At 44.0% G+C, this 21588-nt stretch overlaps 1 protein-coding gene across 6 annotated transcripts in view; it reads right to left on the reverse strand.

Annotated features, from left to right (window-relative positions):
- The window catches only part of elmo1 (engulfment and cell motility 1 (ced-12 homolog, C. elegans)), a 351678-nt gene that overhangs the window by 187587 nt on the left and 142503 nt on the right, over positions 1–21588 (reverse strand). For all 6 annotated transcript variants that reach the window (XM_085988968.1, XM_085988965.1, XM_085988967.1 and 3 more), the window contains one exon: positions 328–378. In XM_085988968.1, coding sequence (XP_085845094.1) covers positions 328–378 — 51 coding nt within the window. The remainder of the gene's footprint in view (positions 1–327; positions 379–21588) is intronic.

Consider the following 21588-nt stretch of genomic DNA (forward strand, 5'->3'; position numbering starts at 1 on the left):
CCCTCCCTCCCCTCCGCTCCTCCAACTCTAGCCTTTTGTGCATCCCCCACCATTGGCAGCCGTACCTTCAGCCGTCTAGCCCCCAAGCTCTGGAAATCCCTCTCTAATCCTGTCCGCCTCTCTCTCCTCCTTTGACCATCTGTCCTAATATCTCCTCCTTTGGCTCGGTTTCAATTTTTGTCTGATTACGCTTCTGTAAAGTGCCATGGGACGTTCTACGACGTTAAAGGCGCTATATAAATGCAAGTTGTTGTTTTCTAATAAAATATGCAGTAATAGTACAAGTAAAAATGATGGCTTTTGTCCAATACCTTTCCCCAGACTTACACTTAAAATAATGGAACGCAGCTGTTTCTGGGCCAAGATATTCGCTATTTCCTGTGAAGAGCAAAAAGAAAAGAAAAGATATCCATGGTTAAAAATCTTAATGTAATTTAACATATTACTGTAAAAAGAAAAAATATTTATTTCTGAATATACCTGAAAGTCCAAAGTTGCATGAACAATATTTCACCACAAAACAGGAGTGAACAATGTTAACAGTACAGGCTTAAACTGGCTTCCCATGCCCTTGCTCCAATGAGTGTGTAACTGGTGTGTTGTGCCTAGTTCAAAGCTCCTAATAACCTAAACACACTAAATGGAGACCAAAAAGTGGACTGCTAGTTCCAACGCTGCAGTATTTTCATCCCGCACCATCATCAGCTTTTAAAAAGGCCATTTATCACTAAACATGAGAATTTATTACACTGTTGCCCACTTGACACCATTTCCCGCTTACAACTATTTTTTTTAATAAAACCCACACCGCTTACAATTCACAATCCTGAAAAGAAAAGCTGATTTATACTGTATCCATTTACAGACCAATAATATGAGCTGTATGTCCCTTCAAGATGACACTTGAATTTTTATTTTCCAACGAAAAAATATTTGAATATTCTTTTATAAAAGATGTAACTCAATTCAATATTGAGAAACAGACTATCTTCTTGCCAACTCAGTGTTAAGTGTCAAGTGGACAGCTGTTTATGGTCATTAACTCCAGTATTCATTCAATATGCCTGTCAGAGGTTCACCAATCTTGATGAGATGGTGAAATTTTACTCTAGCCTTAAGGAAGTCTCCCCATCTGTGCTCAAAAAAAAAATCAAAACGACAGCAATTTTTTTTACTTCTGTTTGTTTTTGAGTGCTACAGGCATCACTGTGGGAACTACCGTGGAGGAGTTACTACACGCTGCAGGGTGAGCGAGCTAAAATGGCAGTCATATTCCAAATCACAGGTGTGCTGAGACAGATGACCATTTCCAACTGCAGCTAACTCAGCTCCCCTCACAAAGCTGGGATCAGTAGGAACTCTACTCGTTATTGATAAAAGTATTTTTTTACATAAGATATACAGCACAGAAATAGGCCATTTGGCCCAACCAGTTCATGTTTATACTCCACTCGCGCCTCCTCCCGTCTTTCCTCATCTAACTCTATCAGCATAACCCTCTATTCCCTTCTCCCTCATAAGCTTATCTAACCGCCCCTTAAATGCATCTATACTATTCGCTTCAACAATTCCCTGTGGTAGCGAGTTCCACATTATCACCACTCTCTGGGTAAAAAAGTTTCTTCTGAATTCCGTATTTGATTTCTTGGTGACTATCTTCTATTGATGGCCTCCAGTTTTGCTCTTCCCCACAAGCGGAAAAACTCTCCCTGTATCTACTCTTGTCAAAACCTTTCATAATTTTAAAGACCTCTATTAGGTCACCCCTCAGCCTTCCCTTTTCAAGAGAAAAAAGAGGCCCAGCCTGCTCATCCTTTGCTGATGGGTATACCCTCGCATTTCTGGTATCATCCTTGTAAATCTTCTCTGCACCCTCTCCAGTGCCTCTATATCTTTTTTATAATATGGCGACCAGAATTGTACGCAGTACTCCAAGTGTGGTCTAACCAAGGTTCGATATAGGTTTAGCTTAACTTCTCTACTTTTCAATTCTAACCCTCCTAAAAAAAAAAGCAAACCAAGCACTCGGGTTTATTTCATGGCCTCGTTAACCTGTGTCGCTACATTTAGTGATTTGTGCATTTGTACTCAGAGATCCCTTTGCTCCTCGACCCCACCCAGACTCGCACCCTCCATACAATAGGTGCCCTCCCTATTCTTCCTACCAAAATGTAATACCTCACATTTATCTGTGTTGAAATTCATTTGTCAATTATATGCCCATTCTGCAAGTTTATTAATGTCTTCCTGTAAATTGTTGCAGTCCTCCTCAGTATTGGCTATCCCCTCCAATTTGCCATCATCCGCAAATTTAGAAATTGTGTTTTTGATTCCAAAGTCTAACTTGTTAATTTAAATTGTTAACAACAGTGGTCCCAGCACTGATCCTTGTGGAACACCACTTCCCACCTTCTGCCACTCTGAATAGCTACCCTTTACCCCTACTCTCCGCTTTCTGCCTTGAAGCCAGCTAGCTAGCCATTCTGCTACTTGTCCCCACACTCAGCATTCTCTGACCTTATTCATTAGTCTATTATGTGGTATCTTATCGAAGGTCTTTTGAAAATCTAGATAAATTACATTTACTGCATTACCCTTGTCTACTCTCTCCATTACTGCTTCAAAAAATTCAATGAGGTTGGGCAAGCAAGACTTTCCCTTTTGAAATCCATGACTATTCATTACTATATTTTTTTGTTTCTAGATGTTCTTCTATTTTCTCCTTTAGTAGGAATTCCACTATTTTTCCTACCACCGATGTTAAGCTGACTGGTCTATAGTTCCCTGGACATCTTTTATCTCCCTTCTTAAATATAGGTATTATGTTAGCTATCCGCCAGTCCTCTGGTACTACACCTTTTTCTAACGAATTATTAAATATGTGTAGTAATGCCTCTGCTATCTCTTCCCTAGATTCTTTTAAAATACGCAGATGTAATCCGTCCAGACCAGGGGTTTTATCCTCTTTTGAGTTTGATTAGTTTATTTAATATAGCTCCTCTTTTTATTTTAAATGCAGTTAACTCATTACTAATCTCATCATCCGATGTCATGTCCACCTGTTCTATCTCCCTGGTAAATACTGAAACAAAAGTAATTATTTAATATTTCTGCCACCTCTCTATTGCTGCCTGTGGTATTATCCTGTCCATCCCTTAGTGACCCTATTCCCATCCTGACCTTCCTTTTGTTATTTATGTGCCTGTAGAATATTTTACTATTTTGTTTTATGTTCCTTGATAATTTAATTTCATAGTTCCTCTTTGCCTTCCTAATTGTTTTTTTGACTTCTCTCCTAATCTCTTCGTATTCTCCCTTATCATGCTCTTCCCTGCTGTCCATGTACTTGATGTATGCCTCTTTCCTTACCCTCAATTTTTCCTTATGCCTTTATTCATCCACGGTGTCGCATTAGTGTTTAGCTTGTTCTTGTTTTTTAGTGGAATATATTTTTCCTGGACTCTGTTGAACACCATTTTAAATGTTTTCCATTGCTGTTCTACGTCATTGTTTGCCAATATTGTTGTCCATTTTATTTTCCCAAGTTCTATTCTCAGCCCCTCAAAATCAACTTTTCTCCAATCTATTACACAGGTATCATACTTAGGTCCTTCTCAATTATTATCTTAAAGCGTATTATATTATGGTCACTATTGCCTAGATGTTCCCCCATCCTCCAATTATTGTGCCGTTCTGAGGTAATCCCATTGTCTTCTAGCTTATACTTTCTTGTGTTGGCATCTTACAGACATGTCATAGTCTGCAAGGTTGGAAACTGCCTTCATAAATGGGAAGGACACCTGACTCGCCCACATGAAGTGCAAAGGGATGAAATAAAAAGGCACGACTGTTTGTAAAACATGCTTCCCTCCCACTCCTGATCGCAATGGAAGCATGATCTGGAGTCTTGCCTCCATTAAGTACACGGCTCCTTCTATTACAAAAATAAGCTGTGATAAGGCCTGTATTTTTAATCACTGCATTTTTTTGGGGGGGGGGGGGCGGGGGGGCAAAACTGGGAGCAGACGGGAGCTGCATTTGCAATTTGCTTATTCTGCCATGGGGTATTACCAGCAGTTAGGGTGCGCTGAGCAGAATGGCTTTGCCTGTCCGAGGCGAAGTAAATCAATCTGCCGAATCTAGACAACACCACCACCAGTGGGTAAGAGTACAGTAGCACAGCAACCCAGAGGTCATGAGTTCAAATCATGGCAATATGGGCTGGCACCAGAAAAAACATTTAGTCTTATCCCTGCAGAAATCTTACCACTTCTTTCTTTTAAAAAAAAACTTTTTTGTTACTATTTTCCCAGCAGAGTACATTTCTAGGCTGGTTTTCCTTGTTTATCTGCTTGGCCTGAGAGCTTGTGGCTGAGAGGGTGAGTACAGTACACACACAGTTCCAGACTGTAGCCACGTTCTCTGGTATCTGCCCGCGAGATGGTATATGGTTCACCGAGATGAGAATCCATTTGCTCCCGCTGCTGCTGGGAGATCCCAGATTTTTCCCCCATTCGGCACCATTCCCTTTAATGTGGCTCAAATTAGGAATCCAACTGAGCAAGATTTCTAACCCGTGTCCATCGCTGCGCTGTGGCATCAAGTGTTGGTGCATCACCATGTAGCATCACTGCACTGTCCTGGAATACCTGTTAGTTTGTGTTCTCATTTTTTTTTTATTGTTGGCCACCTAGGGTCAGATGAGAGCGGGGAATGTGACCTGCACCTTGACATCAGTCAGTGTATGAACTGGCCAACTAACATTGGGCAGAGAAGGCCGATGTTACTCGCACTGATTTCCACAACAGCGTTATACATAAAAACAATCCGTACAATCAAATCACAAGATTCCTTCTCTGTTCATATGCAGCTATATTCCTTTATAATATATACAGCTGGTATCTTTCCAAACCATGTGACCTTAAAAAACAAACAGGAGACAAACACAGGACAGACAAATGGGGACAGGTGAAAAATATCAATGCAGCTGGAGCTTATGTTTAAGATGGGGCCAAAGAGAACAGGCATGACTTACTGTCAGAGGACAATCGAAGATGCCAACATTGCCCTCCACATCAAGCTATGCCAGCGTGCAGCAAGAAAGCAGGAGGCAGAAGCTGCTTGTTAGTAACACAAAAGTACAGCAGTGCAAGACATGAGGAGCAGAGCCATCAACAGTTTTGCAACATCCTGCGACTTTGATGATTCTGAAATGAACAGTCAACGTGAAACGGTTCCCAGCTCCACTTCTCTGCCTGTTTTTATATTAAAACTTATTAAACTCTTTTTATAGATTATATTGAAAGTATTAATTAACCTTTCTTTTAATTTCTTGCGTAACCCGCGCAAAAGATCGTGGAATTTTAAGCACAAATTACGTTCAACGCAGATCAAGTTTCCGAGATCTTTCGCACTAGTTTTAAAAACATCACGCTAGAAACAGGCCCCGCCCCACAAAATTGGCCACGTCCCCAGGGTGAATTAGTCACCATGGTGGGTTTCCGTTAAGTGCGCTCATTTGCAGGCCTTCGAGGAGGCTCTAAAAATTAAGCTGGTTCTTTTTGACACAAGGACACTAATAGGCACGTTTTAAAAGCTTTTGAATGTAATTTTTTTTAAATTTACTAAGAAACTGACCACTGTACCCCTATACAACTAGCAAATGGTTCTGTATATTTTTTTTTTAATTCTTTTTCAGTCATTTAAAATCGGGTTACTCACAGGTGTTGGATTGACACGGATTAAAAATGCTTATTTTTTGTGATAAATCCATTTTCAGCTGTATTAATCAAACTGCACCAAGTTACCATTCTTAAATATAATTGAGGAATATTTTTTAAAGTAATTTTTTAAAATTACATTTTAAAATGCTGCTCGATTGCGCTGGTTCATGGCAGATTGTGTGTTTGGTGATATGCAAATGAGTTTGAGAAAAAAAACACTTCTCAAAGCAGGCACAATTTTGGGCGCAATTTGCACCTGGATCGCTGATTGCGCCCAAAACAGAAACTCTACCCCCCTGTGTTTTACTTGCTTTCTTTTAGGCACTTCCACCGATTTTGTCAGTTCTCCTCATCATGGAGTCTTTGACCCTAGCTTTATGACATTCCTCCCACCTCTACCATTCAACTTGGCACCAACTTGGACATTCGCCAACCCCATTCCCGCCTCTGGTCATTCATCTGTTGGGCCTCTGGACTCACGCCCTCCCTTCTCTGTCCCATACCTGCATGACCCCTATTCCCATGTCTGTAGATGAGCTCCTCCTTTGGCCAACATCAGCTTAGCTCAGTTGGTAGCACGCTCACCTCGGAGTCAGAAAGTTGTGGGTTCAAGCCCCACCCCAGGACTTGAACACATAATCTAGGCTGACATTTCAGTGCTGTATTAATGGAGTTCTGCACTGTCAGAGGTGCCATTTTTTTGGATGACGTGTTGAATTGAGGCCATGGCACTATTTCAAGAAGGACAAGCAGCTCTCCCAGTGTCCAGGCCAATATTCATCCCTCAACTAAAAACACCAAAACAGATTAACTGGGCATTTATATCATTTGCTGTTTGTGGAACCCGGTTATGTGCAAATTAGCTGCCATGTTTGCCTATATAACAGCGACTACACTTCAAAAATGTAATTAATTGGTTGCAAAACAATTTCAGACATACTGAGGACTCGAAAAGTGTTAATATAAATACAAGTTTGTTCTTTCTTTCACCAGTATTCCAGCAGCAGAAAACCAGCAACTTAGTTTTTAAAACACTTAGTGATATAAATAGAATAGAACGCTATAAATAGAATATAGCACCATAAATGTGTCAGCCGTGGCTCTGTGGTCGGTCTCTCGCCTCTGAATCAGAAGGTCATGGGTTCAAGCCTAAGCGAGACTTCGGCACAGAATCTGGGCTGCCACTCCAGTGCAGTTTCAGATGAGACGTTAAACCGAGGTCCCATCTGCCCTTTCAGGTGGGAGTAAAAGATTCCATGGCACTATTCAGAGAAGAGGAGGGGAGTCCTGGCCAATGTTTATCAATCAGCCAGCACCACTAAAACTGGTCATTTATCTCAGTGCTGTTTGTGGGCCCTTGCTGTGCGGAAATTGGCTGCCTCAATTTCCTACATTACAACAGTGACTACACTTCAAAAGTACTTCATTGGCTGTGAAGCACTTTGGGGCATCCTGAGGTTGTGAAAGATGCTATATAAATGCAAATTTGTCCTTCTTTACCATAAGAGTGCAGCACTTTAAATAGAGTACAGCGCTATCACGAGAGTATAGGGAGAGGGTGAAGTGGTAGGGGATGTGAAGGAAGCTGCAGAGACCTACAAGCTGCATGCCCCTACCTCCCCCACCAGAAAATGCAACTTCAGCACCCCTCACCCAAAGACGAGAAAGAAGCAGAGAATGAGAGAAAGTGTGAGAAGAATGAGAGAGAGATAGAAAGTGAGAAAGAATGAGAGAGAAAAATGAGAGTGAAAGAAAGAGAAACTTGAAATTAATCCCAGAAATGAGCAGGAAAAGGTAAACAGAGAAAAAGAAGGAAAAGAGAGAAAAAACAGCAACATGCAAGCGACAGACAGGTAAGAAAGGGACGGTATCCCCCAACTTACTGTGAGTGATGCATTGGGCAATTCACTAGTTTTGTGGACATTTGTTCAGGCACAAGATTATCACAGTTCAGTCGAAAGAGAACTGAAATATCCGCCAATTGAGGTCATTGGAAGTTGATCATTTGAAGCACTTTTATAGCAACTACAAGTTTTAGATGGGGAGTCAACCTGGCTTGTGGGAGGAAAAGGAGTTGATGAGTGAAGGGAGATGAGATGTGGGTAGCAGTTAAGGTGAAGCAGTGTCAGGTCTTGCACGGGCATGACAGGGATGAATGAATGGCAATAAAGATGCTGCCGTGTGATCTGACTGGGATCAATGGTGCTTTTCAAGTTATTTATAAAACTTAACACTTCGAATACTGGTTGCCATTGATTATGGTCAAGATACTAGTGTTAAAAAGTATGTCTGCATGGTGCCAATCCTAATTGCAAGGGGCCACAGAAACGCAGGCAACCAAGGAACATTGCTCAATTCAGTGTTTGCTGAAAAAAAGGAGAAAAGGTTAAGTGTTTCAAATTGGCACAATTAGTGAAAGAAGCATTAACGGCTGTGGGTAGATAAATCTCGTCGATAACGGTGGTCAATTATATGGATGCATTGGGTTTCTGTTGGCATCACATCGCAGTCTGCTAGAAACTGAAAACATTGAGAGGAAAAAAGCAGCTCTAACTGAAAGGCCTGCCATGGGTTGGGTGATTTCATTTAAAATGTCATGGTAAAACATTTAGAACAAAATATATATATATATATATATATTTTAAATTATTCTCGAGATAAGGGCGTTGCTGACAAGGCCGGTATTTATTGCCCATCCCTAGTTGCCCTTGAGATGGCGGTGGTTGGCCACCTTCTTGAACTGTGTGGTGAAGGTGCTCCCACAGTGAGCGCAGCACAGTAGGGGGTGCCAGGATTTTAGCCCAGCGACCACGAAGGAACGGTGATATATGGTCAAGTCGGGATTGTGTGTGACTTGGGAGGTTGCCCGTATGCCACTGTCTCGCACCTCCTCACATACTGTGTCAGAGTGGCATTAGCTGAGGGATGGGGTCTTGTTGCCTGCCCATGGATGGCTTGAGATGTAGAAGACAGGACAAGAAAAGTGGAGAGAGATAAAACACAGATTTAAAAAAAAGTCTTGTCCCCAAAACAGTAGCTGATTTTGTACAGGTCTCTTAGTCGGAACTATTATGAAGCAGAATTATAACGTCTACACAACCATATTATAAAAGTCCAATTTACAGCATTCAATTTAAATCTAATTAGCTGCAATCTTGTTATTCTCTTCTTACATCAGTGCAAATATTTCCCCCTTAGTTCAGAGGGGTTAATATTAGGGGTGCTTTTCCTGGGTCTGCACCCACTGATTACCAGTAAAACCAGACGGTTAAAGAAATCTGCCCAATTTCCCTCCATTAGTTTAAATGGAAGGTAAATCAGGCAGGTTTCCTTTAGAGTTTCATCCACTCCGACCTGCCCGATTTCTCTGTATTTGCTGCACCTGCAAACAGAACCAGGGAAATCTCCCCTGTTTAACAGACACTTGTGGCCTCCCCACCATCCCCTAGCTGGAACGATATTTTGGACAACACTTTGATTAGGTGCTGCGATTAAGCTAAGGCCCATTTACTGCTCTAATGACTTCTGTCTCGGTTTTCAGTCCAACTAAATAACGGTGTTGGCATCAGAAATGACCACCAGCAGCTTACTCAGGTTCTGGCCATGAGGAGCAAAGTGCTTTGTTTCCTCTCCTTAGATGGCGACATGCACAGCAGAGTGCCGTTGTATGGTATAGTATGTTAACTGTGGCTCAAAGGTAGCATTCCCACCTCGGAGTCAGAAGGTTGTGGGTTTGAGTCTCACTCCAGAGACCCGAGCACAAAATCTAGGCCGACACTCGCAGTGCAGTACTGAAGGAGCCCTGCACTGTCGGGGGTGCCGTCTTTCGGATGAGCCGTCCTTCGGATGAGAAGTTAAACCAAGGTCTGCTCTCTCGGGTGGATGTAAAAGAAAATCCCACGGCACTATTTTGAAGAGGAGATGGGGAACTCTCCCAGTTTCCTGGCCAATAATTATCTCTCAACCAACACAACTAAAACAGATTATCTGTTCATTATTACGTTGCTGTTCGTGAGAGCTTGCTGTGCACAAATTGGCTGCCACCTTTCCTAAATTACAACTGGGACTACATTTCAAAAGTACTTAATTGACTGCAAAGCACTTTGGACGTCCTGAGGTCAGTGAAAGGTGCTATATAATGCAAGTCTTTCTTTCTGTGCTGAACTAGGGTTCCAGGGGCACCAGCCCACCGATACCTTGCCCAAGAGGCTGTTGACAGGCTATTTCAGTCCTGGAATAGCATTGCTGCTGAGCCCGATCCTGACCTATCAACATATCCCAGGAGTTGTCAATTGATAGTGATCAGCAGTGGGAAATGTGGCTGGTTAGCCCCAAGCCCTGCCCACCTAGAAGCACTGCTGCCAAGGCCAAGGACTCTACCTATGCACAGAAAGGGACCAAGGTGGTCCTGGGTTTGTTTGGCTGCCACCTATAGAAACATAGAAGATAGGAGCAGGAGTAGGCCATTCGGCCCCTCGAGCCTGTTCCGCCATTTAATGAGATCATGGCTGATCACCCAAATTCAGTACCCTGTCCCTGCTTTCTCCCCATATCCCTTGATCCCTTTAGCCTTAAGAAATATATCCAACTCCTTCTTGAATATATTTAATGAATTGGCCTCAACTGCCTTGTGTGGTAGAGAATTCCACAGGTTCACCACTCTCTGGGTGAAGAAATTCCTCCTCATCTCTGTCCTAAATGGCTTAACCCTTATCCTTAGACTGTGAACCCTGGTTCTGGGCTCCCCGACCATCGGGAACATCCTTCCTGCATCTAGTCTGTCTAGTCCTGTTAGAATTTTATAAGTTTCAATGAGATCCCCTCTCATTCTTCTAAACTCTAGCGAATATAAGCCTAATCGACCCAATCTCTCCTCATACATCATTCCTGCCATCCCAGGTATCAGTCTGGTGAATCGTCGCTGCACTCCCTCCATGGCAAGAACATCCTTCCTCAGAGAAGGCGACCAAAACTGCACACAATACTCAAGATGTGGTCTCACCAAGGCCCTGTACAACTGCAGCAAGACATCCTTGTTCCTGTACTCGAAACCTCTCGCTACGAAGGCCAACATACCATTTGCCTTCTTAACCGCCTGCTGCACCTGCATGCTTACCTTCAGCGACTGTTGCACAAGGACACCCAGGTCTCGTTGTACTTCCCCTTCTCCCAATCTATTGCCGTTCAGATAATAATCTGTCTTCCTGTTTTTGCCACCAAAGTGGATAACCTCGCATTCATCCACATTATACTGCATCTGCCCAATCACCCAACCTGTCCAAATCATACTGGAGTTTCTCGGCATCCTCCTCACAGCACACACACCCAACCAGCTTTGTGTCGTCTGCAAACTTGGAGATACAGGTAGACTATCCTTTATCCGAAAACCTCGGGACCAGCCGAGTTTCGGATAAAGGAGAATTTCGGATTTCGGAAGGTGGGTCGGCGGGGGTCCGCGGGGGGTCGTGCGCACGAAGTCAGTCGGGGTCGGCGGGGGTCGGGGCCGGCGGGGTCGTCGGCGGGGTCCGCGGGGGGGTCGGCGGTTGTCGGGGCTGGCGGGGTCGGCGGTTGTCGGGGCCGGCGGGGTCCGCGGGGGGGGGTCGGCGGTTGTCGGGGCTGGCGGGGTCGGGGGGGGGGGGTCGGCGGTTGTCGGGGCTGGCGGTTGTCGGGGCTGGCGGGGGGGTCGGTGGTTGTCGGGGCTGGCGGGGTCCGCGGGGGGGTCGGCGGTTGTCGGGATCGGCGGTTGTCGGGGCCGGCGGGGTCCGCGGGGGGGTCGGCGGTTGTCGGGGCTGGCGGTTGTCGGGGCGGGGGGGGGGGGGTCAGCGGTTGTCGGGGCTGGCGGGGTCGGCGGTTGTCGGGGCCGGCGGGGGGTCGTGCGCACGACTTACCCTTTATCCGAACTTCTGAAACCGGAACCCTCTAAAAACCGAAGGTTTTTTCGTTCGTACGCACGACTTACGCTGAACGAAAAAACCTTCGGTTTTTAGAGGGTTTCGGTTTTCGGAAGTCCGGATAAAGGGTAGTCTACCTGTATTACATCTAGTTCCCTCATCTAGATCATTAATATATATTGTGAATAGCTGGGGTCCTAGCACCGATCCGAGGTACCCCACTAGTCACTGCCTGTCACTCGGAAAAAGACCCGTTTATTCCAACTCGTTGCTTCCTGTCTGCCAACCAGTTCGCTATCCAAGTTAGTACCTTACCCCCAATCCCATGTGCTTTAACTTTGCACGGCAATCTCTTATGCGGGACCTTATCGAAAGTCTTCTGAAAGTCCAAATACACCACTGGTTCTCCCTTATCTATTCTACCAGTTACATCCTCAAAAAATCCCAGTAGATTAGTCAAGCATGATTTACCTTTTCTAAATCCATGTTTACTTTGTCCGATCCTGTCGCTGTTTTCCAAGTGCTCTGCTATTACATCTTTTATAATGGACTCTAGCATTTTCCCCACAACCGATTCCCCGTTTTCTCTCTACCACCTTTTTTAAATAGTGGGGTTACATTAGCTACCCTCCAATCCGTGGGAACTATTCCAGAGCCTATAGAATTTTGGAAGATGACCAGCAATGCATCTGCTATTTCTAGGGCCACTTCCTTAAGTACCCTAAGATGTAGATTAGCAGGCCCTGGGGATTTATCGGCCTTCGATACCATCAATTTCCCTAACACCATTTCCCTACAAATACTGATTTCATTCAATTCCTCCCTCTCATTAGACCCTATGTTCCCCGACATCTCTGGAAAGTTATTTGTGTTCTCCTTTGTGAAGACAGAACCAAAGTATGTATTGAATTGGTCAGCCATTTCTTTGTTCCCCATTATAAATTCCCCTGATTCTGACTGCAAGGGGCCTACGCTTGACTTCACCAATCTTTTTCTCTTCACATATCTATGGAAGCTTTTACAGTCAGTTTTTATGTTCCCTGCAAGCTTACTCTCATTCTATTTTCCCCCTCTTAATTAATCCCTTTGTCCTCCTTTGCTGAATCCTAAACTGCTCCCAATCCTCAGGTTGGCTGCTTTTTCTGGCCAATTTAGATGTCCTCTCCTTGGATCTTATGCTATCCCTAATTTCCCTTGTTAGCCATGGTTGAGTCACCTTTTTTGTTTTATTTTTATGCTAAACAGGGATGAACAAATTCTGTAGTTCATCCAAGCGATCTTTAAATGTTTGCCATTGCCTATCCACCGTCAACCCTTTAAGTAACGTTCCCCAATCCATCCTAGCCAACTCGCGCCTCATATCATCGTAGTTTCCTTTATTTAAATTCAGGATCCTAGTCTCTGAGTCAACTACTTCACTCTCCATCTTAATGAAGAATTCTATCATATTATGATCACTCCTCCCCAAGGGGTCTCGAACAAGATTGCTAATTAATCCTCTCTCATTACATAATACCCACTCTAAGATGGCCTGATCTCTAGTTGGTTCCTCGACATATTGGTCCAGGAAACCATTCCGTATACACTCTAGGAACTCCTCCTCCACAGTATTGTTACTACAGGAAACTCTCGATTTACCGGCACCTAAATAATCGGAAATCTCTGTTAACCGGCAAAATTCAGGAGTAGGTTCAGGTAAGTTTTACTTCATATTAGTGGCAGTTCCTCGATCTGTGGCTGTGTAACTGGGGCTTTACACTTGTTGCTAAGCAACAGGGATGCTTGGTCTGTGGCCAGAGTTCCTGCACATGTTGCTAAGCAACAGGGAAGCCTGGATTTGTTACTGTGTGCGGAGCTCTCGTACCTTTTAACTATACCTCTCTGTAATCCGGACTTTTTGATTAACCGGCACCACACCGGTCCCGTCGGTGCCGGATACCAAAGAGTTTCCTGTAATTTGGTTAGCCCAATCTATATGTAGATTAAAGTCACCCATGATAACTGCTGTGCCCTTATTGCACGCGTCTCTAATTTCCCATTTAATGCCATCCCCAACCTCAGTATTACTGTTTGGGGGTCTGTATACAACTCCCACTAACTAAAACAGACATTTAACTGACCCAGCGTGGAAAACAAATTTAAAAACGATCCTGTGGTATGTGACACAAATGTGCTGCACCCAAGAAACACCTGAACTACAAGTAGTTCAAAATTATGAGGGGTTTTGATAGAGTAGATAATGAGAAACTGATTCCACTGGCAAGAGGGTCGGTAACCAGAGGACACAGATTTAAGACAACTGGCAAAAGAACCAGAGGCCAGATGAGGAAAATGTTCTTTTACGTAGTGAGTTATGATCTGAAATACGCTGCTTTGCAAAGGTGGTGGAAGCAGATTCAATAGTAACTTTCAAAAGAGAATTGGATATATACTTGAAAAAGTAAACATTTGAAGGACTTTGGGGAAAGAGCAGAGGAGTGGTCTAGTTGGATAGCTCTTTCAAGTGCTGGCACGGGCACAATGGGCTGAGTAGCCTCCTTCTGTGCTGTAAGATTCTATGATTCTGAAAGCAATGCAAGACAATTCCTGGTTGCAGCTCTGAAGAACTTTTCACTTGAGGTGTAAAGTCCGATGAAAGCTATTTGATGCCTCAATGAAAGGCATTAGCGCTCATCTCATTCATACCAGCAAAAGGGAGGGGGGGTGGGGAAGGGGGGTGGCGACAGAGGACCGGTGTGTATAGCTAAATCAGTCTCCTGTGCGCTTTTACAAATACTGATAATGGTGCCATTAATCTGTAGAGAAAGTCTTGGTCTGTGCTCCTCTGAATCATCAGGAATGTCTCCAGGTAATATGTGGAACATTCTTTGTTCCAGTCCTACTCAGGTCCCCTCCCTCACCTCTTTTTCCGGTACATTGATGACTGTATCGGTGCTGTTTCCTGCTCTCGCCCTGAACTAGAAAATTTCATTCACTTTGCTTCCAATTTCCACCCTTCCCTCAGCTTCACATGGTCCATCTCCGACTCTTCCCTTCCCTTTCTCGACTTCTCTGTCTCCATCTCCATCTCTGGGGATAGTCTCTTGACAAACATTCACTACAAGCCCACTGACTCCCACAGCTACCTGGACTACACTTCCTCCCACCCCGCTTCCTGCAAGGACTCTATTCCATTCTCCCAGTTTCTCCATCTCCGCCACATCTGCTCTGATGATGCCACCTTCCAAATCAGTTCTTCCGACGTGTCTTCCTTTTTCCTCAACCGAGGATTCCCCTCTACTGTGGTTTACACGGCCCTTGACCGTGTCCGTTCTATTTCCCGCACTTCTGCTCTCACCCCTTCCCCTCCCTCCCGGAACCACGATAGGGTTTCCCTTGTTCTCACCTTTCACCCCACCAGCCTCCACATTCAACGGATCATCCTCCGCCATTTCCGCCACCTCCAGCGTGATCCCACCATCAAACACATCTTCCCTCACCTCTCCTTTCAGCATTCCGAAGAGACCGCTCCCTCCGCGACACCCTGGTCCACTCCTCTATCACCCCCAACACCCCTTCCCCTTCGCCCGGCACCTTCCCATGCAAGCGCAGGAGATGCAACACATGCCCTTTTACTTCCACCCTTCCAGGTGAAACAGCGATTTACTTGTACTTCTTGCAATTTAATATACTGTATTCATTGCTCACGATGCGGTCTCCTCTACATTGGGGAGACCAAACGCAGATTGGGTGACCACTTTGCGGAACACCTCCATTCAGTCCATAAGGATGACCCCGAGCTTCCGGTCACCTGTCACTATAATTCTCCGCTCCACTCCCACTCAGACCTCACTGCCCTCGACCTCTTACACTGTTCCAATGAAGCTCAACGTAAGCGCGAGGAACAGCATCTCATCTTTCGATTAGGCACTTTACAGCCTTCTGGACTCAACATAGAGTTCAACAATTTCAGATCATAACCTCTGCCCCTATTCCTTTTTTTTCTCCATTCATTTTATTTATTTATTTATTTTTTACACTTCATCTAGAGCCATCTTTTGTTTCTTAACTTGTCCCATTACCATCTCCTTTTGCCCTGCACCATCTCTTAATGTCTCTCAATCTCCCCTGCCTTCCATCCTATCACAGACCTTCCCTTTTGTTCTTTCCTCTCCTCCCCCCTTTCCCTGCCCCTGCACTTGCTTAAAAACCTGTTCAATCTCCAGCTTTTTCCAGTTTTGACGAAGGGTCATCGACCTGAAACGTTAACTCTGTTTCTCTCTCCACAGATGCTGCGTGACCTGCTGAGTATTTCCAGCATTTTCTGTTTTTATTTCAGATTTCCAGCATCCGTAGTATTTTGCTTTTGTCTCCAGGTAATTGCTGGTTATAGTTGTAGTTAATCATAGAAACAGTTCATTTTAATATGGCAGAGTAATTTATTTTTGTTTTCCCTCAGCCACACGACATTGCAACAGTGACTGCACTTCAAAAATACTTCATTTTTTGTAAAGCACTTTGAAATGTCCTTAGGTCGTGAAATGTGCCGTATAAATACAAGTCTCTCTCTCAGGTTACAGGTCGGGCTCTTCAGGATTTTGACCCAGCGACGATGAAGGATCGGCGATATACTTCCAAGTCAGGGCGGTGTGCGACTTGGAGGGGAACTTGGAGGTAATGGTGTTCCCATGCGCCTGCTGCCCTTGTCCTTCTAGGTGGTAGGGGTTGCGTGTTTTGGAGGTGCTGCCGAAGAAGCCTTGGCGAGTTGCTGCAGTGCATCCAGTAGATGGTACACACTGCAGCCACGGTGCACCGGTGGTGGAGGGATTGAATGTTTAAGATGGTGGATGGAGTGCCAATCAAGCGGGCTGCTTTGTCCTGGATGATGTCGAGCTTCATGAGTGTTGTTGGAGCTGCACTCATCCAGGCAAGTAGAGAGTATTCCATCACACTCCTTACTTGTGCCTTGTAGATAGTGGAAAGGCTTTGGGGAGTCAGGAGGTGAGACACTCTCCGCAGAATACCTAGCCTCTGACCTGCTCTTGTTGCCACAGTATTTATGTGGCTGGTCCAGTTAAGTTTCTGGTCAATGATGGCCCCCAAGATGTTGATGGTGGGGGTTTCGGCGATAGTAATGCCATTGAATGTCAAGGGGCGGTGGTTAGACTCTCGCTTGTTGGAAGTAGTCATTGCCTGGCACCTGTGTGGCACGAATGTTACCTGCCACTTATCAGCCCAAGCCTGAATATTGTCCAGGTCTTGTTGCATGCGGGCATGGACTGCTTCATTATCTGAAGAGTTGCTAATGGCACTGAACACTGTGCAATCATCAGCGAACATCCCCATTTCTGACCTTATGTCCCTCCATAGCCTCGCACATCCCTATCTCTGTAACATCCTCCAGCCCTAAAACCCTCAGATCTCTGCGCTCTTCCAATTCTGGCCTCCTGCACATCCTTAATTTCCTTTGCCCCACTATTGGCGGCCATGCCTTCAACTGTCTAGGCCCTAAGCTATGGAATTCTCTCCTTAAACCTCGCCGAGTCGCTCTCCGAGTCTCTCTCCTCCTTTAACACTCTCCTTAAAACCTACCTCTGATCAAACCTTTAGCCACTTATCCTAATATCTCCTTCTTTGACTCGGTGTCACATTTTGTCTGACAACGCTCCTGTGAAGCACCTTGGGATATTTTACTGCGTTAAAGGCACTATATAAATGCAAGTTGTTGTTGTTTAAAAATGGGCAACATTTTGAAATTACATGAAAATGTTTGAAGACAATCTCTGGCAGCACTACCAACCCAATGAGTTCAGATCCCACCATGGCAAGTTGTGAAACAGAAGACAATAAAATCTGGTAATTTGCGGGCTGACACCAGAAATATTGACCATGAACACTGCCCTGATTGGTTTCACAACCTAATTGGTTCACAAATATCCTTCAGCGAAAGGGAAACTGCCACCCCTACCTGGCCTGGCCTCCAATTTTACACTTGTACTTCTTGCAATCTAGTATACTGTATTCGCTGCTCACGATGTGGTCTCCTCTACATTGGGAGACCAAACGCAGATTGGGTGACCGCTTTGCGGAACATTCCGTTCAGTCCGTAAGGATGACCCCGAGCTTCCGGTCGCCTGTCATTTTAATTCACCGCCCCATTCCCACTCAGACCTCACTGTTCTTGGCCTCTTGCATTGTTCCACGGAAGCTCGGCGTAAGCTCGAGGAACAGCACCTCATCTTCTGATTAGGCACTTTACAGCCTTCCGGACTCAATATCGAGTTCAACAATTTCAGATCATAACCTCGGCCCCACATTACATTTTTACTTATTTTTTATCCACACCTTTGTTTTGGCCCTTCGCCCCCCCCCTCCCTTTTTTTTCTCTCCCACATGGCAGCTGTCTCCCATTCTGCCAGCGCATTTCACACCTAATCTAGAGCCGTCTTTTGTCTCCACTAGTCCTATCAGCATCTCGTCTCGAATACCTCTTAATGTCTCTTCACTTCTCTTTTGTTCTCTCCCAGCCTGGCCTCTTAATCTATTTCATTTCCTGTGCTTTTACAGTCTTGACAAAGGGTTTGACCCAAACCGTTGACTCTATTTTCTCTCCACGGATGTTGCCTGGCCTGCTGAGTTTTTCCAGCATTTTCTGTTGTTATTTCCAATTTTACACTACCTGATTGATTAGGGATGGGCAATATATGTCGGCCTTGCCAATGTCAACCACATCCCGAGAACAAGTTAAAAAGAAAATTGGCTGGGAATTTTCTGGTAGAGAAGGTGCACGCATTTGCATTATTAGCTAGCAGGCTGAGCGAGCTTATTCAACGTAGAATGGGGTGGCATTGTTCAGTTATGTTAAATTCATTAGAAGCACTGCTGCGTGTGCAAGATGTCTCGCTGAGCAGAGTAATGTTGCCTTTACCCACGCATCGTTAAGCGTTGCTGTAATGACCTGCACTCACAATTGTTCCGTAAAACGAATCCCTTGAATTGCCGGTGTTGATATCCACTGCTTCAAATTAACAGTGTCAACTTCGAGGCCTCTGCTCATGAGGCAACACATGAATACTTACTCCCTCTAAAAATGTATTAAACCTTCAACAGATTGAAGCATTTTTTATATAAATGCTCATATTCTTACCCAAGATGATCTTGTATGTTTAGACTAGGAATAGGACGAAAGTCAATCAAATAAAAACCAAAGAGTGATTGATCTTCACTCCCCCTCCTCTGACCCAAGAACAAGTCCTATACCATCTGTGTTAACTCGCACTGGCAATCAGATGGGAAGACCATCCATGTAGGTGCAGCAAACAGCGTAAAATGGGCTCATTACCTTGGTCTGCTATAGGCAAAGCTCAAAGATCATATTATCCAAGTGCTCCGTTATACTGCAGGCACTGGTTTGATAATGGTGCATACACTGGTACATGCCTTATAGTAGTGCACATTGGTTGTCTGTTTAACACTGCCCTTTGTCCAGGTAAAGTGCAGTCTGCCACCTACCTGCCCATTCCGCTAATCCGTCTTTATGAGCCAAGAAGGATTACCAATTGAACGCCAACTCATACTGAATTTTGTGCAGTTTTTGCACTTTGGGGCATGAGATGTTTAGAACCGGATTCAGGCTGTCCCAACTTATTTTGCACAGGAGTTTCACAGCCAGAAGACAAAGAGCAATTTTCTCTCATGAGCCTGGGCTGCCTGCAAGGCCAGCTCTTAAAAGGCAGAATTTTTTTTTTTTTTTTTTTGGAAGTGGGAAAATGTTCCTAGGCATTTGACACAATACGATCAATCTTCATAAAGTGTGGTGTCACGTTAAAAAGTAGTCATGTGTGGGTTTGGAAAAAATTAGGTCGCATCTGCTGGAATTTTTAAAAGTATCAATTAGCTTAGTTGATAAAAGATTATACAGCAAATTAGATTTCCTAAAGGCACTAGATAAAGTTCCATATGTAAGGCTTTTAAATACAAAGGCTCATAAATCTGGTTAGCAAAAGCAGAAAAAGCTGAAAGGGCTCAGCTGGTATTATGTGAATCTTGTACAGCATGGTCCCAACCATTTTTTATGCCATTATTCTTTCATTAACGAAAAGAAAATTAAGTAAGGAGATGTCTTTAAATACATACTACAGCTAGACTGTGCACCAACTTGCACGTTAACAGGTTAATATCAAGCTGAACAACTCCCACATACTAAAAAAAATCTTACTTGAATCATATTTTACGTGTCAACTGCGTAGCTAATGAATCCAAGTCTGGAAACACATTTCATGATTTGTCTTATTAAAAGATCAGCAGCCAGCTGTACAATCAAGTTCATTTAGCCCTGTATCACAGCAGCTCATCTGGGCTCGTCACAAAAATCAATTCCATTTGCTCTTTATTAAAATGTGCACCGACTTCAATCACAACAGATTAATCTGAGCAGCACCAATATAATGTTACCTTTAAAACCCCCACTGAAACTCACTTTTGTCATTCTCAGCCAATTCTATTCATTCCAATATTTTTCATGGCATAAACATCACAAAGACAGGACTAGAGAACAACACGGTTTACCTCTGATTAGCTTTTGATTACCAGATTCAAAATACAGGAGACTTTGGTTTATCCGCAGGTTGTATGGCCAGAAACCTTGATCTACCGGCAGAAATCAGGAGCCGTTTTGTTAGGTTTTTTTTTCTTCTCATGGCTTTTTTTTCCCCAACAGTCAGGCTCTGGAAAGTCTCTCTGAAGCTGTTGCTAAGCTACAGAGATGCTTCCAAGGTACGGGCCGACTGTTTAGAAGCTGTTGCTAAGCAACAGTGTTTGTCGTCAGATACGGAGATGAAAACCTCCGTATGCTTCAACATTAACGCTGGTATGTCCGGCAGTTTTGATAGATCGGCAACAGCTCGGTCCCGTCGGTGCCGGATATAACAAAGTTTCCTGTACTGTGCAAAAACTGGATTTAAAAAAAAAAATCAATCTTCTCACTCTCTCCATCAACTGAGCTGACACTTACACCCAAACATTCAGTCCTCTACAGGTTAGCACAGGACCAGGAAAATGGTCATCTCCCTGGGTCAACCAGTTTTGTAAGTTTTCAGTTCCTGCAATTCGATGGCGAAACAAAACGCTATTTCTAGCAATAAAGGCTACTGAAATATCAGGAATATCTTGTTTTACCCTAATTTATTGGGCTAAAAGTACCACAATACGCACTTAAAAACTGGAATTAAAAACATCTAAACATTTTAATTCATAGAATCATACAGCACAGGAGGCAGCCATTTGGCCTACCATGCCTGTACCGGCTCTTTGAAAGTTTTCCAATTAGTCCCACTCCCCCGTTAATTCCTCAGAGCCCTGCAAATTTTCCCCCTTCAAGTATTTATCCAATTCCTCTTTGAAAGTTACTATTGAATCTGCTTCCACCACCCTTTCAGGCAGTGCATTTCTGATCATAACTTGCTGCATAAAAAAGTTTCTCCTCATCTGGCATCTGGTTATTTTGCCAATTATCTTAAATCTGTGTTCTCTGATTACCGACCCTCCTGCCAGTGGAAACAGTTTCTCCTTATTTATCAAAGCCCCTCAATTATGCCGGCTCTTTCGTCCCTCACTTCAAATATTTTCTCATGTTACCTATTTTCCTTCTGTCCTACTTTTAAGTCTTAACATTTTTTTCTACCGGATCTATCTTTTCTCTACCTTACTTGTACTTTAAAAAAAAAAAAAACTTTTAACCTCTTTCTTTCTTCTTGCTCCCATGCAAGAGCTGGGGGCAATTTTTCAATAAGCAGATTTCGATCATATAAAAACCAGCTCAGTAAGGCAGGTTTTTAGTCCATTAAAAGCAGGATGACTGACACGATCACTTCTAGCTCTAATTCTGATGCATTTTTAAACATCAAACCGAGATAGAGGCAGCCCATGAGTCAATTTGCCAGTGGCCCAGTGGGGAACAGCACAGTAGAAGTATCAATGGTGTACTTCTTATTTCA

Source organism: Somniosus microcephalus, chromosome 5 (genome assembly GCF_052327205.1).
Source record: "Somniosus microcephalus isolate GS21.2 chromosome 5, FLI_Smic_1.0, whole genome shotgun sequence".
NCBI lineage: Eukaryota > Metazoa > Chordata > Chondrichthyes > Squaliformes > Somniosidae > Somniosus > Somniosus microcephalus.